The sequence below is a fragment of the Ranitomeya imitator genome, chromosome 7 (assembly GCF_032444005.1).
Source record: "Ranitomeya imitator isolate aRanImi1 chromosome 7, aRanImi1.pri, whole genome shotgun sequence".
In the NCBI taxonomy this organism is placed as follows: domain Eukaryota; kingdom Metazoa; phylum Chordata; class Amphibia; order Anura; family Dendrobatidae; genus Ranitomeya; species Ranitomeya imitator.
Window position 1 is genome coordinate 15,629,569 of NC_091288.1, and position 15,410 is coordinate 15,644,978.

Sequence of the window (15,410 nt, forward strand, 5' to 3'; positions counted from 1 at the left end):
CTTCCATTGAAGTCCATGCTGTCAGACTCTATATCCCCTTCTCCATGCGAGTGGCGGTGGTGTATCATCCTTCCGGCCCCTCTCATCAGTTCCTGGATCACTTTGCCACCTGGCTTCCACACTTTCTCTCTTGTGACACCCCCACCCTCATCATGGGCGATTTCAACATCCCCATTGCTTCTCCCCTCCCCCCATCTGCTTCTCACCTTTTATCGCTAACCTCCTATTTCGGCCTCTCGCAGCATACTAACTCTCCAACGCATGAATATGGAAACTCCCTCGACTTAGTCTTCTCCCGGCTTTGCTCAGTGGATGATTTCACAAACTCCCCTCTCCCGCTCTCTGACCACAACCTTCTTTCATTCTCTATCAAGAACTGCCATCCCGCTCAGGTCACCCCCACTTTCCACACTTATAGAAACATACAGGCCATTAACACTCCCATAGAATGTAAGTCTGCAAGGACAGGGTCCTCTCCTGTTGTGAGTTCTGTTTTTGGGCTCCCTCTGGTGGTTACTGATGGTACTGGGTGATTTGTGTTCTGCTGTCTCTGGTGTCCACCTGTTCTATTAGGATTTGGGAGTTTCCTATTTAACCGGGCTTTCTTGTCATTTCCCCGCCGGCTATCAAGGTTATCAGAGTGTTTTGTTACCTCAGCTTCTGGCTTCAGTAATCTTCAGGACAAGCTAAGTTTTGATTTTCTTGTTCCACGTTTTGCTTTATTTTTGTCTTGTCCAGCTTGCATATAATTGTCTCTTTGCTGCTGGTTGCTTTAGTGGGCTGTAATTGCTCCTCATGTTCCATGAGTTGGAACATGAGTTCAAGTAATTACAGGATGGTTTTTTTAAGGGTTTTTTGCTGACCGCGCAGTTTACTTTTGTATCCTCTGCTATCTAGTTTTAGCGGGCCTCATTTTGCTGAATCTGTTTTCATACTGTGTATGTGCCTTCCTCTCATTTCACCGTCATTATATGTGGGGGGCTGCTATTTCTGTGGGGTATTTCTCTGGAGGCAAGAGAGGTCTGTGTTTCTTCTAATAGGGGAAGTTAGATTTTCGGCTGGTGCGAGACGTCTAGGATCAACGTAGGCACGTTCCCCGGCTATTGTTATTTGTGTGTTCAGGTTTAGGGTCGCGGTCAGCTCAGGTTCCATCACCCTAGAGCTCGTTGGTGCTTGTCCTTTTGTGATTCCCTGCCATTGGAATCATGACACTCTCCACTCTGTACCAGTCCGTCACTGTAAACCTGTTTACTGTAAACGATATCTATAACCCTGTATGTAACCCCTTTCTCATGTACAGCACCATGGAATTAATGGTGCTATATAAATAAATAATAATAATAACACCCAGAAACTTATGAAAAACTTGCAGTCCTCATAAGCCCCAAACTCCTCCATCTCATGTCCTGATTCTGCGCTGAAGCATTACAATGAAACCCTGCAAAGTGCCCTGGATCAAGCTGCTCCTCCTATACATAAAACAACTCAGCACAGATGGCGACAACCGTGGCACACGCTGCAAACACGTTTCCTGCAGCGGTGCTCCAGGTGCGCCGAACGTCTGGAGAAAATCTAATCTACCCAAATTATTACCCGAGTATTATAGTAGTTATATTCTTGTACATAGGAGCAGTATTATAGTAGTTATATTCTTGTACATAGGAGAAGTATTATAGTAGTTATATTCTTGTACATAGGAGCAGTATTATAGTAGTTATATTCTTGTACATAGGAGCAGTATTATAGTAGTTATATTCTTGTACATAGGAGCAGTATTATAGTAGTTATATTCTTGTACATAGGAGCAGTATTATAGTAGTTATATTCTTGTACATAGGGGGAGTATTATAGTAGTTATATTCTTGTACATAGGGGCAGTATTATAGTAGTTATATTCTTGTACATAGGAGCAGTATTATAGTAGTTATATTCTTGTACATAGGAGCAGTATTAGAGTAGTTATATTCTTGTACATAGGAGCAGTATTATAGTAGTTATATTCTTGTACATAGGGGTAGTATTATAGTAGTTATATTCTTGTACATAGGAGCAGTATTATAGTAGTTATATTCTTGTACATAGCGGCAGTATTATAGTAGTTCTATTCTTGTACATAGGGGCAGTATTATAGTACTTATATTCTTGTACATAGGAGCAGTATTATTGTAGTTATTGTATATAAAGACAGTATTATAGTTGTACAGATTTGTTCATTGCCTTAAGGACAGTTTTATAGTTGTCATTGTTAGTGGTTCGAATAATTGTGCCCTTTTGTGCTTTTAATTGGACAGTTTGGAAATACAGCCTCAGAACTGCTAAGATGAAAAACAGATATTTGGCCGAAACTCGTTGACACTCAAAGGTTTTTCTTATGTCTTGAACTTTAAGAAAAAGAAATCTTGTTTGCATTCAAAAGGAGTGTGCAGTTGATATTTATTCTACATATTCAGAGCTGCTAAGGACAGACAGAGGAGTAATTTTTGCTGCTTTTTATTTGGACGTGAGAGTCTGGTACGCACAGAGCTGTATCTTTAGATCTTTGCATTTCTAATTTTAAGATACGGAGGAAGATGTGAAGTGGAGACGAGGCGGTGGGCCGAGGACCCCGGGGGCTGCTGTAGCTGTTGCTGAGTCACGCTGTCTATGGGCTTTGAATTTGAACATATCTCACGGGATCTTGCCTATGACGCTGGGATGTGACGTACTGTCTGTGACATCCATTCTCCTCTCCTTCACCTCCAGATATTGGGACGTTAAGGTACCTTCACACATAACGATATTGTTAACGATATCGTTGCTATTTGTGACGTAGCAACGATATCGTTAATGAAATCGTTCTGTGTGACAGCGACCAACGATCAGGCCCCTGCTGGGAGATCGTTGGTCGCTGAATAAAGTCCAGAACTTTATTTCGTCGCTGGACTCCTGCTGACATCGCTGGATCGGCGTGTGTGACACCGATCCAGCGATGTCTTCACTGGTAACCAGGGTAAACATCGGGTAACTAAGCGCAGGGCCGCGCTTAGTAACCCGATGTTTACCCTGGTTACCATGCTAAAAGTAAAAAAAAAACAAACACTAGATACTTACCTACCGCTGTCTGTCCTCCAGCGCTGTGCTCTGCAGTCCTCCTGTACTGGCTGTGAGCCGGAAAGCAGAGCGGTGACGTCACCGCTCTGCTTTCCGGCTCACAGCCAGTACAGGAGGAGAGCAGAGAAGCAGAGCACAGCGCTGGAGGACAGACAGCTGTAGGTAAGTATCTAGTGTTTGTTTTTTTTAACTTTTAGCATGGTAACCAGGGTAAACATCGGGTTACTAAGCGCGGCCCTGCGCTTAGTTACCCGATGTTTACCCTGGTTACCGGCATCGTTGGTCGCTGGAGAGCGGTCTGTGTGACAGCTCTCCAGCGAACAAACAGCGACGCTGCAGCGATCCGGATCGTTGTCGGTATCGCTGCATCGCTTAATGTGAAGACCGAGCTGCATCTGCATAAACTGTAGAATGCGTCTATCCAGCAGAACCGAGAATCTTACTGCAGAATTAGATTTCTGTCCAGAATAAACAGCATAGATTTTCAATAGCCATTCAATTCGTCATTAATGAACCATCCAACTATGTTCGTCTCCATTGGAATTAAAACAATTAGTTGTATACATTTGGTATCGTAAATGTGCCGCGTACAATGGAAAGAAATAATTATGCATAATGTGCTGTATTAAATAAAACTGCCCCTTCCAAGTGACTTCTGGCCCTGCTGTCACTGTTGCAAGGACCTGGGAAGGAAATTGGCGGGGTTAGGCCCAATATTTTACATTTGGACATCGTGCTGGCGATCGACGCGGATGAAGCAACTGTGACACCCCCCAAGATAACTGCACGATTCTACTGCAGCAGCACCTGCTGGAGAAATCGGGTATTACAGAACCCCTGTATAAAAACATATTCAATCATGTAATTGATGTTTTCTGCTGAGTCCTCCAAATGGGAGGCTCTCCTTGGCTTGCACATTGTCATAGAGAGGCGTCCTAAGCAAAGGAACATGCAAACGACCAAACTAAAACAAGGGGAGTTACAAGGTAAATCTACGGGCATTTTTTACATTTAGCCTTGTTTTTATCATGCTGTCCCGTTTGGTGTCTTTATTAGACCTCTATGACCTATGTTCCTCTATCTGTGCTTAAACTACAACTCCCATCATGTTCTGAAAGCTGCAAGTGGTTTGGGCATGCTGGAGGTGACAGTTTCACAACGGTTTGAGTAGACTGCATCTTGTCAAGCATCTGATCCGTGCAGTCCCCTCATATACTGCCCTGTTACAGGGACAGGACTAGGCCATTGTAGGTCATACAATGTGTCAATCACTTCCTCATGGCGGGGAATACAGCGCAGTGCATCTTCCCTTACATTCACCATCCCGCTGGGTACGAATGTCAGCCTTGCACATATAGCACCTGGCAGCAGTTTTCCACCGGCGCACTGAAGTAGGTTAATTAGTTAATTAAAAGATAACTAGAGCAGCACAGACGAGTTTGCTTCTTATTTGCAGAAGTTTCCCGGAGGTTCAGTTAATTTAACTCTTCCTTTTAAAGTTGTTGGAGGGTGCAGTGCAGCCGTGATTAGGCTCCCCGTGGTTATCATGACAAGATTACCAAATTATCAGAGGCATAGATTTATGGGGTGCCAACGTAGTAGTTGCATCAGGCCCTGGAGCTTAAGGGGGCTCAAGTGGTTGTAGCTCCCCTATAGATTTTACATTGAAGCTTAAAGCATTGTTCCCAAAACATCCACTGCATAGGGAATAACTTATGGAAGACAGTAATCCAGCTTGGAACCTACTGCGTTCCTAATAAACCAGGCTCGGACTGGCCCACCGGAGAACAGGAGAATCCTCCGGTAGGCCCCTGTAAGGCCGGTTTCACACGTCAGTGGCTCCGGTACGTGAGGTGACAGTTTCCTCACGTACCGGAGCCACTGACACACGTAGACACATTAAAATCAATGCATCTGTGCAGATGTCATTGATTTTTTGCGGACCGTGTCTCCGTGTGCCAAACACGGAGACATGTCAGTGTTCGTGGGAGCGCACGGATTACACGGACCCATTAAAGTCAATGGATCCGTGTAAAACACGTACCGCACACGGATGTTGTCCGTGTGCAGTCCGTGTGCCGTGCAGGAGACAGCGCTACATTAAGCGCTGTTCCCCCCCCACTGGTGCTGAAGCCGCGATTCATATCTTCCCTTCAGCAGCGTTTGCTGTAGAGAAGATATGAATAATAGTGTGTAAAATCCAGATCCAGGTCCCCTCCCATAGGGGTGGAGCCGCATATTCATTACTGTAAATGAGCGGCACCACGTGACCGCTCATACAGTACAGGACCTGGATCTGGATTTTACACACTATTATTCATATCTTCTCTGCAGCAAACGCTGCTGCAGGGAAGATATGAATGGGGCTTCAGCACGATGCCGGGGACAGCGCTAAACTTTAGCGCTGTCTCCGGCACGGTGCGTGTGGTACCCAGTGGGCACACGTGTGCCACACTGATGTGCCACAGAAACGCACCGGCACACGGACACAGATAATTCTGGTACCGATTTTTCCGGTACCGGAATTATCTGGACGTGTGAGACTGGCCTAAAGGAGTGCTAATGAGTATTGCTATTACACTTGACTCACAATTTGCAGAAAAAGGTATAATCTAATCAAACATTAAACAAGCCAGCCAGGTTAATATTACATAGAAGCAAAAGTAATGTGCTCTAATCTCTATATTTTAAGCAGGACTTTCTGACTCCCTACCCTTCCCTTTGCTTCCCATGTCCCTCCCCACAACTGCCCCTTGTTTTTTTTTTGTTTTTTTTTATAAATTCTTCTTACAACCATTGTGGTTAGCAAATCCGCAGCCTTGTAGCGTTATCGTTGTGGTTTATTACGATTGTATTTATGTTTGTTTGTTTTTATATACACTTTTACTATTTCTGAAAATATTTACCCTTTTTTTTCCTTTCCTGTTATGTTATTGAAATTTTCTATATAAAAAGAGTGTGTAAAAAAAAAAAAAGTAATGTGCTCTAGGGTCGAGTTATTTTTGCATGTAACTGAACAAGGGCCCCAAGAATCAGTTTTACTTTTGTAATCTCAGACCGACACTGGGACCATTCATTTGTCGAACTGTTGGAGAAAGACGAATACAGCGCTCCACTATTTCCAGCAGTCCAATACAGGGTTGAACTAAGGTGGTAAGGGTCTACCAGTAACAATGCTCCTGGGGGCCCAGTGTTCAGCTACATGCAAATATTACTATATCCTTCAAAAACGTCCCTCTGCTTCTGTATAGTAATAAATTATGTAGTTTGTTGGATCTGAGATGCTGCTTTGGGGGCACATACTAAATCTAATGTAGAGGGGCAACAACTGCTCATGTTGGGGGGTTTGTAGCTTAATCCTGTATGAGGGGCCCTCCGGGGATTCTCCTGCTCCCCTGTCGACTAGTCCGACACTGGTCCCATAGACTACGTATGGCGCCATGGTTGTGGCTCTGCAAAGGTTTTTGCACTGAAAACCATGTTTGATTCCAGAAATGTTAATGTTTTCATTGCCCAAAGTCTCCAATCTACCATCAACTCTTCAGTCGGATTCCATTCACTACCGAGTGCAATCTGCAGCGTTAACTATCTCAGAGCAACATATCCTAGCGGAAAACTTCTTCCTTTTGTTAGATTTTGTTGAGCTTTTCATTCCAATCCGATTATAATGAATCCGTTATACAGAGGATAAAAAAAAAACCCAGAACCGTGAAGCTAGTGGGTATATAAATTGTATATGAAGTCGCGTTCATTCGGATGTGTTTCATGCGGATTTTGCAGACGATTTGTCACAGATTTCTATATTTGCATTACAAAAAGTGAAACCCCCGGCACAGATCCACAATAAATCCAAAACATATAGGACAAACAGCAGATTTGGAAATCCACGACATACCCTAAAATTAGATTTTTTTTTTTCAACTCTGTGTGAATCATTTCCATCCACTAATCCTACTGCAATTTGGTGCAGATTTTCAGTACAAATGCAGCACAGGAATGAAGCCCTGGAGCCTAAAAATGCAGATGATGTGTGTGTGTGTGTGTGTGTGCGCGTGCGTGCGTGCGTGTTTGTGTGTGTATAAAGTAATAATAACAATAATAATAGAATAATAGCAAATAATAATAGACAAAAGAACTTAAATAAGACAAATGAAAAATAAAACAATAAAAATGAATACATTGTATACTGCTACATCTAAAACTAATGTGTATAGTCAGAGTGCAAAAGTGGAGAATGGGTCAATGCGATCAGGCAGTAACAACCTCTGCGATTGTGCGGTCCACATGTCGGTGCAGTCCCCTGACATGCATGGCACATACATTGGCTGCTCTTACACTTGTCTCATTAATATATGTATAACATGTATCCCAAACTACAGGGGAGTTTCCCCTCCCCCACCCTCCCCCAGTAATGTACGGCAAGCACCATTCCATTAACTGTTAACCTGCTTGCTCAGTGGTTTGCACAAAATTGCTTTGCATGGTAACAGATGATGGTCTGCAGAGTTCTGCCTTGACTTGTGCAATGATCTGCTGACTCTCCTTTCCTTGAATTCACTTATGGCCTATGGGGGACCTGCAATCCTGCTCCAATGTGGAACAGTGGGCTACTTTCTGCTAGGATGAACATGAGCCATGATTATCTGTGAAAGATCTTGGCGTGTGATGGTAACGTGCTGAATCAGCTACCGACACCGGGTCAGATAGATTCCAGAACCACCAGAAATGTGAACCCTAGTGAGCGGTACTATACTGCATGGTACAGAGGCACAGCTCTTGCAGTGTTGCCAAGGCTTCTTGTACATACAGATGCTGAATATGGTGTTTCCAGTTGCAAAATTCTGCTTAAAAAGAAATGCAGCCATCCCCATCAGATACTGCATGCAGTCTGGTTCTGTAATGTGCACCCTACAATGGACATGTGACTATACGCCCATTTCCAGTTCAGTGAAAAAGTTGCATGAGCCCATATGTACAGATCTATACTGCAGCGTAACGCAGGGTGAAGAAGTCGCGTTTTGACCTAAAAGATACTGAGAGCGTAACCATCAAGTTACAAAAAAAATCCAATTACTTCCAACTTTTTGCAACTTGTTTGCTGTGGTTGCAGTTTGCAATCATAGCAGTGGCTTACAGCGATCTCCGCACGCATGACCTGGGTCGGGGTTGTAGCACTAACCCTAATTTCTCTGCAGCTACATAAGATCGGACATTCTCCCCCACAATGGAGGAATGCTCTGTTGCATGATCTACTATGAAGGTATAATGCCATACAAAGACAGTGGCGCTGCGTGGTGGCACAATATGGCTGCTCATTGGGCCCCTTATGGCCTGTAATAAAAATTCTTAGGGATTTTGCTTGCTGCTGCACAGGATTGGTGTGAGCAGACAAGCCTTTACCTTCGCACTAAATTTCTCAACAGATTTTATATCCGTTCCTCGTACTGCTCATATAAGAGGGTGGTGGCCCACTCCTGCACAGGGGCCCACCGGAGGATTCTCCTGTGGGCCAGTCCGAGCCTGCAGATAAGGCCGCGGTCACACTAGACCATAATACAGCCGAGTGCAATGCTATGTTACCATATGGTGCCGCTCCCAGCAGCCGACTTTTGGTCGGCCGTTTTCCTCGGTCCGAGACACTCGCAGCATTCTGCAATTGTCACGGACCAAGGAAAACTATCGGCTCACTCACACCCATATAAGCCTATGGGTGCGAGTGAGATAGCGCACACCACTTGGATATCATCCGAGTGATGTGCGCTATAAGCGGACCCCAGCAATGGAGGAGATGGAGAAATTCATTTCTCCGCCTCCTCCGCAGCTGTGCTACGATCCTCCCTGTGCGAGAGACTCGGAGCACAGACGCATGACTGCGAGCAGGAGCCGAGGGTCATTAGCATATTGCATCTGATGCGAGAGCAATACGCCAGTGTGACCCCGGCCTAATACTCATCCTCCCCCAGTCCAAAGCAGGCTCCCTGACACAGCTCCGGTCTCAGTTTTGGCTGCAACAGTGACATCATGACTGTAGCACAAATCGCCGCTGCAGCCAATCACTGAGCTTGGCCGCTCTGCTGATACAGATAGCACAAGCCTTTGAGCTCAGTGATTGGCTGCAGCAGTTCGTGATGTGAGCTGTAATTGTGAGTTCAACCATGCTGCCAAAACTCAGAGACTGGCGCAGTGGCAGACAGCAATCCTAGAAATCAATATTGACCCCTTAAAGATCCTTGTCACATGACACACAAAATGTAAAGTCAAATCGGACTCTTCTCCAAAAGGGAAAAGCCTCCATTTCCATTCATCTGCACTGGGTTCTTGCCCCTCGTGGGTGCAACGTAGTGACCAGTTGGCCTTTTTTCGTCTCAGACACAACACTCATCCCTTTCTAGGTAATATTTCTCATTATGTCAGATTCCTATTCTTGGCTGACGCACAGCTCATCCTCTCCAAGTATTATTTTTGCAAACTCCTTGGTAACCGTTCCCCGCTGAGTCAGCTCCTCCGAATATATAAAGCGCGCTCCCCATTTCTGCAGTGATAAACCCAATCGAATTTGTTCATCCACCAGATCTCCACCGTCAGCGGAGCCATCACTCAACCGGTTCATGATCGGCCGTTTTATAAAATCTTAGATATCTGTCTATAACCGAGATAGCGTTCACGCCAGTCTCTACGTCTTGTCTATAAGCTTCCAGATAATTGCTTTCTCGGCTGAGTCTGTCCTCGTTCCTCTCCAGATAGGCATATAAACTCCTGGGCAGCTGACATCAACTAGACTGACATGTGTCTTACCGCAGAGATTAGCAACATCTCGTTATATAAGAGCTGAGATATCGTTTAGCTTTGGCCGGGGCTGATGGAGATGCTTTTAGGAAGGCCACAGTCATGGTTCTCGGGATGTCCTCCATCTTTGGACTTCCCACCAAACATGATATTCAAGTAAGGCCAAAGTGTATATGACAGAATCTCATAAAAGGGTTGGACTAGAATTAGAAAAACCTGGCAACTTCCTCCTAGTAGAGCGCCACACCTGTCCACAGGTTGTGTTGGGTATTGGAGTAAAGTCGGAATCAGTTTCATGGAGCCTAGCTCTAGTACACTGACAACTCATAGACCGGAGAGCTTCTGGAAGAAATCAGCCACACTGTAAAACCCTTTTAAAGTAACCATACTCTAGATAAGAGAGAAATCTATTACCTTAAGGTACCGTCACATTAAGCGACGCTGCAGTGATCTAGACAACGATGACGATCGCTGCAGCGTCGCTGTTTAGTCGTTGTGTGGTCGCTGGAGAGCTGTCGCAGAGACAGCTCTCCAGCGACCAACGATGCCGAAGTTCCCGGGTAACCAGGGTAAACATCAGGTTACTAAGCGCAGGGCCGCGCTTAGTAACCCGATGTTTACCCTGGTTACCAGTGTAAATGTAAAAAAAAACAAACACTACATACTTACATTCCGGTGTCTGTTGCGTCCCCCGGCGCTCTGCTTCCCTGCACTGTGTAAGCGCCGGCCGTAAAGCAGAGCAGTGACGTCACCGCTGTGCTCTGCTTTACGGCCAGCCGGCGCTGACACAGTGCAGGGAAGCAGAGCGCCGGGGGACGCGACAGACACCGGAATGTAAGTATGTAGTGTTTTTTTTTTTTTACATTTACAATGGTAACCAGGGTAAACATCGGGTTACTAAGCGCGGCCCTGCGCTTAGTAACCCGATATTTACCCTGGTTACCAGTGAAGACATCGCTGAATCGGCGTCACACACGCCGATCCAGCGATGTCAGTGGGAGATCCAGCGACGAAATAAAGTTCTGGACTTCTAGCTCCGACCAACGATGTCACAGCAGGATCCTGATCGCTGCTGCGTGTCAAACACAACGATATCGCTATCCAGGACACTGCAACGTCACGGATCGCTATCGTTATCGTTGTTAAGTTATTCAGTGTGAAGGTACCTTTATTATTAACCTTAAAGGGGTTGTTCATTACTGGACAACCCCTTCTTAAACGATAAAGTAAACTTTATCGTTTGGACTGGCGCCATGTCTCCTTACGGTCATATTACATTGCTATGTCAAGTGAGTGCTGCAGCCTACCAGCGACCACTGATGGGCTGCAGCCTTCACAGTTCTGTCTGCCAGCTGAAAGGTGGAAGAAACAGCGCCCATCCAAAAAGAGAGTATTTGTTTTTTTCCCTTTTATCCGGGCACTGAAGCGTTTAAGTAGCAGTGTTCCAGTATTCTCCATAAACAGCATTTATCACCTATCCACAGGGTAGATTATACATGAATTATTGCTTGGAGTTCCGCTGCCGAGATGTCGAATGATTCTGAGAATGTGAAATTCCCTGTGTGAACGGAGCGGTAGAGTGGTAGTGAGCATGTGCAGCTGCCGCTCCTATAGGCAGTCAATCTAGCAGTTTCGCACATGCTCATTACTGCTCTGTACACGGGACTTTGTGGCTGGGAGTCGAATGGTTGAACCCCTACCAATGATACATTTATTATCTATGCTGATAACAGGTTATACATGTTGATTATGGGACAGCCGCTTTTATGATGCGTCGTCGTTCAAAGAAGATGTTACATTGTAGTAGATATAATTCAGTTCACACAATGTGGCGTGTTATTATTATTTTTACCGCGGTACGTTCCATCAGTCATGGATTTAACCCCTTTTTTTTCTATTGATTCAGACATTTTAGGGGCATGCTTTTCTACATTTATGTGATGCTTTTGCTAGTTTTTGCGAGTGAGATCTGAGCTACTACTAGTTAGATATGGTTAGTGATGATGATCCTACAGCTGGGCATGGTCAAAAATGGAGAAAATCTACTGTTCCTGGACCCACAGGACTGTGGTCATGTCTAGACTACGGGACTAAGAATAACCATGAATTGTAAGATGCCATTAAAGGGATATCTACTTCCCTGGATCCATTTACACAGAATATCAGGTGTCTACAGATGATACAAAGTCTGACCAATCTATATAGCAAAGTCTGAGCAATCTATACTCTGTCCATATACACTGTATACTGTATTCATCACATCGCATGCATCCTCCCATAAAAAAAGACAGATGATTTGGCAAGTAAGGACATTCATCTTTTCCCCTACTGCTGATAAACTTCTGGATATTACCACTCGTCCCTATCCATGTATTGTATTAAAAGGAAATGACACTTTTAATGCTTTCTCATTGAACTAAGCAGCTGGAGTGTTAAACTCTTCCCATAAAACTTAACAACTAAAGTCGCCCTGAGAATATCTTTGGGACCATTGCTGAGAAAGTGGCTGCCTTATGTAGAGCGCTTGTCCCAGCTGTATACATCGACACGGCCACATGGGCAATGGCTCCCACCTTGTCAGTAGAGGACCCTGCAATCTCATCCTGGGGACCAAATTGGGAATCATACAATGAAAAGCTTTAGGTACCCAAGGTTTGTCAACTCGATCTCTTACAGTATCCATAGAAATTCTACTAAAATGCCTTGACCAATGCGTTGCTGATGGATCTTTCTATCACAAGCCAATGCAATCAGCAAATACTGTTACAATAAACCCCTCCATTGTTGCCAGATGCCCCATTGTTCTTACCCTGACTATTGTTCTTAGCTGGACCATATTTGAGAATAAGACTTTTGACTCTAGTTATGAGATAAGGGAAGTGTTCTCATTGGGTTGGTGAAAACTTATGGCTTTGTTAAGAGTATTATATAACCAGGTTGATCGAGATTCCATCAGTCTTGATGGACCTGGTCATTAAGAGTAGAAGTGCAAAAAGTGATGGAGAGGTTTGGTTATTGGGCACCGTAGCTTCAATAATGGTGATTGGATGGGTCATATTGGCACTACATGGGACCTTACATTTAAGGCATTGGCAGTTTGGTCAATACCCACTGTTACCCACCACTGCCCAATGTAGCATCACTTGGCCTGACGCTAGTCACCTCTATATCCTATCCATTCCCCATAAATGCCAATCCCCTCCTCTATTTATCCATCCTCCCTCCCCTCTCTCCTCCTCTCTTACCTGAGAGCGTCTTTTGATCCAACTCTTCTTCATGCCTAAGAATGGGGGTGATAGGAAGAAGGGACCCCCCACCCCTGGAGAATGATCCGCTATACTTCCTTGGTTCCGTATGCAGCCTTGTAAGAGAGGGGTCCTCACAATCCTCAGGTAGAGACGGAGGGATGGAGATGAGGATCCAGGCAGCCGGATGAATGGATATCAAATCCTAGTAGCCACTAATTGTATTCCTGCCGCTCCCAAACCAGGAGCCAAGTCAGGAATACAATGCATGGAGAGCCAAGGGGAGGGATGGGGGATGGAGAGAGAAGGGGAGGGTGCTGAGATGGGAGCGAGCGAGGGAGGGGAGACTGAAAGAAGTGCATGGCTTAGAACAGGTTTATGAGCAAATGCTGCCTGGTGCTGGACCACTGAGAAGACCAACACCGAACTTTAGCCTCCGCTATGGCGTCTGCACCCTACACCCAATGTGTGGTCATTATGGCAATGAGCTAATGTGCACGTCATGTTCCAAGTTCTCTATCCGGATGTATCAGGATGTATCAGTATAACACCAGGTGTTACTTTGTATCCTATCTGTACCATAAATATAGTATTACAGATGTATCACAACTCAATGTGTCATTTAATTACTTGGAGCTGCACTATAGTCTGTTTACCTGCAGTCCTATGTAAATGCACACATTTTGTGACAGCAAAGGCTGTATTTAACAAACTCAGTTTTGCTACTTATATAATATACTAGATTGTGGCCCTATTCTAACGCATCGGGTATTCTAGAATATGCATGTCCCCGTAGTATATGGACAATGATGATTCCAGAATTCGCGGCAGACTGTGCCCGTCGCTGATTGGTCGAGGCAACCTTTATGACATCATCGTCGCCATGGTAACCATTATGACATCTACGTCGATACTGTGCCCGTCAGACGCGGGAAGTCTACGTCTTTTATGACATCATCGTCGCTGTGCCCGTTGCTGATTGGTCGAGGCCTGGCGGCCTCGACCAATCAGAGACGCGGGATTTCCAGGACAGACAGACAGAAAGACAGACAGACAGACGGAAAAACCCTTAGGCAATTATATATATAGATAACTCCTTCTTTAAATCTATTAAAATCCAACATAAATCTAGATTAGTCAGCAATCTTCTAATAACTTAATGCATGGCAATAACAGAATACAGGCTGCTGTAAACAGTGCTCTGTACTCTGCTATAGACTCAATGGACAGTGGTGGCCAACATGAATTACATGCATAGACTCTATGGACCGTCTCCGACAAGAAATATCAAATATCTAAGGAAATTCCTATGTATGCCTTGTTTATTTAAACATATAGGGCCCAGTTAAGGGGCCTCTGCCTGCTCTTCTCATGTGCCGGGGGGGCCCCAGGTCTTGATATGGCCACTGTCAGGAAGATCTGGGTTTGCAGTGATGTAGCATTTTTTGCTTGGATGGTGTTTTGACACCGCAGTGCTCCAGACACGAGCGACATAGGCGATAACAGGACATTTTACTTATTGATCCAAGTCATTTCTCGGATGATGATGATGAGATAACGCTGAGTGATTCACAGCAAGCGTCACTCACTCTTCTTGGCTCGTCCTGCCACCAACACCAGAATATGTTTCTATGGGGCCACGTATATTCCTAATATTTTTCTCAGTTAATTTTTTTTTTTTCTCCTGGCTATCACCAAATTAAAGTCCTGCATCTTCATAGGCTCCACTGTTAATAATGTCACATTACAGCATATCAAGCCAGATCTGGAACAAGTCAGACATGTCACTAGTACGACTTTCCTACTGTGGACACATCATACAAAGAGATCAATCACTGGAGAAGGACATCGTAGTGGGAAGAGTAGAAGGAACAAGGCGAAGAGGAAGAAAAGCAACCTGATGGCTTGATACACTAAAAAAGAAAGCAGTGGAGAAGACCCTGGTGGACCAATCTAGGCTGCACAAGATCCATCTTCCTACAGATCGTTCATCCATCAAATCGGAGATCGAGACGAGGGCCGTTAAAGAAAACCTGTCATCACGATTTAACCTGTTAATGTAAGGATATGGCCATAATGACCCTGTTATACTGATTTAATGGATACCTGTAGTGAAAACATCCATAGCCTGGTTCTTGTTTAACTGTGGGTCGACACTGTGGGTAGGGTCTTCGGCTTTGCTGTGGTCCCTGCGCATTTGTATGAGCCTCCTTTCTTAAATATTGCCATTGGCGTTGCTTGAACACATTCAAGTCCCAGCGTTCTCCAGCAAAATGGTGCCAGAGGCGG

The 15,410-nt window shown here is 44.8% G+C and overlaps 2 protein-coding genes across 5 annotated transcripts in view; one reads left to right on the forward strand and one right to left on the reverse strand.

The window, feature by feature from the left end:
* The window catches only part of SPEG (striated muscle enriched protein kinase), a 227,294-nt gene that overhangs the window by 136,828 nt on the left and 75,056 nt on the right, over positions 1-15,410 (reverse strand). The window contains exon 1 of one of the 4 annotated variants that reach the window (XM_069732776.1): positions 13,122-13,376. The exons of 2 other annotated variants lie outside the window; for them this stretch is intronic. Coding sequence is in view for 1 of the 2 variants with exons in the window: in XM_069732775.1 (XP_069588876.1) it covers positions 13,122-13,154 (33 nt within the window). In the remaining variant the exon portion in view is untranslated. Of the gene's footprint in view, positions 1-13,121; positions 13,377-15,410 lie in introns of those variants that run through there. One more of the 4 variants, XM_069732775.1, reaches the window with a different exon arrangement.
* Positions 1-15,410, forward strand: part of DNPEP (aspartyl aminopeptidase) — a 226,122-nt gene that overhangs the window by 47,736 nt on the left and 162,976 nt on the right. The window lies entirely within an intron of this gene.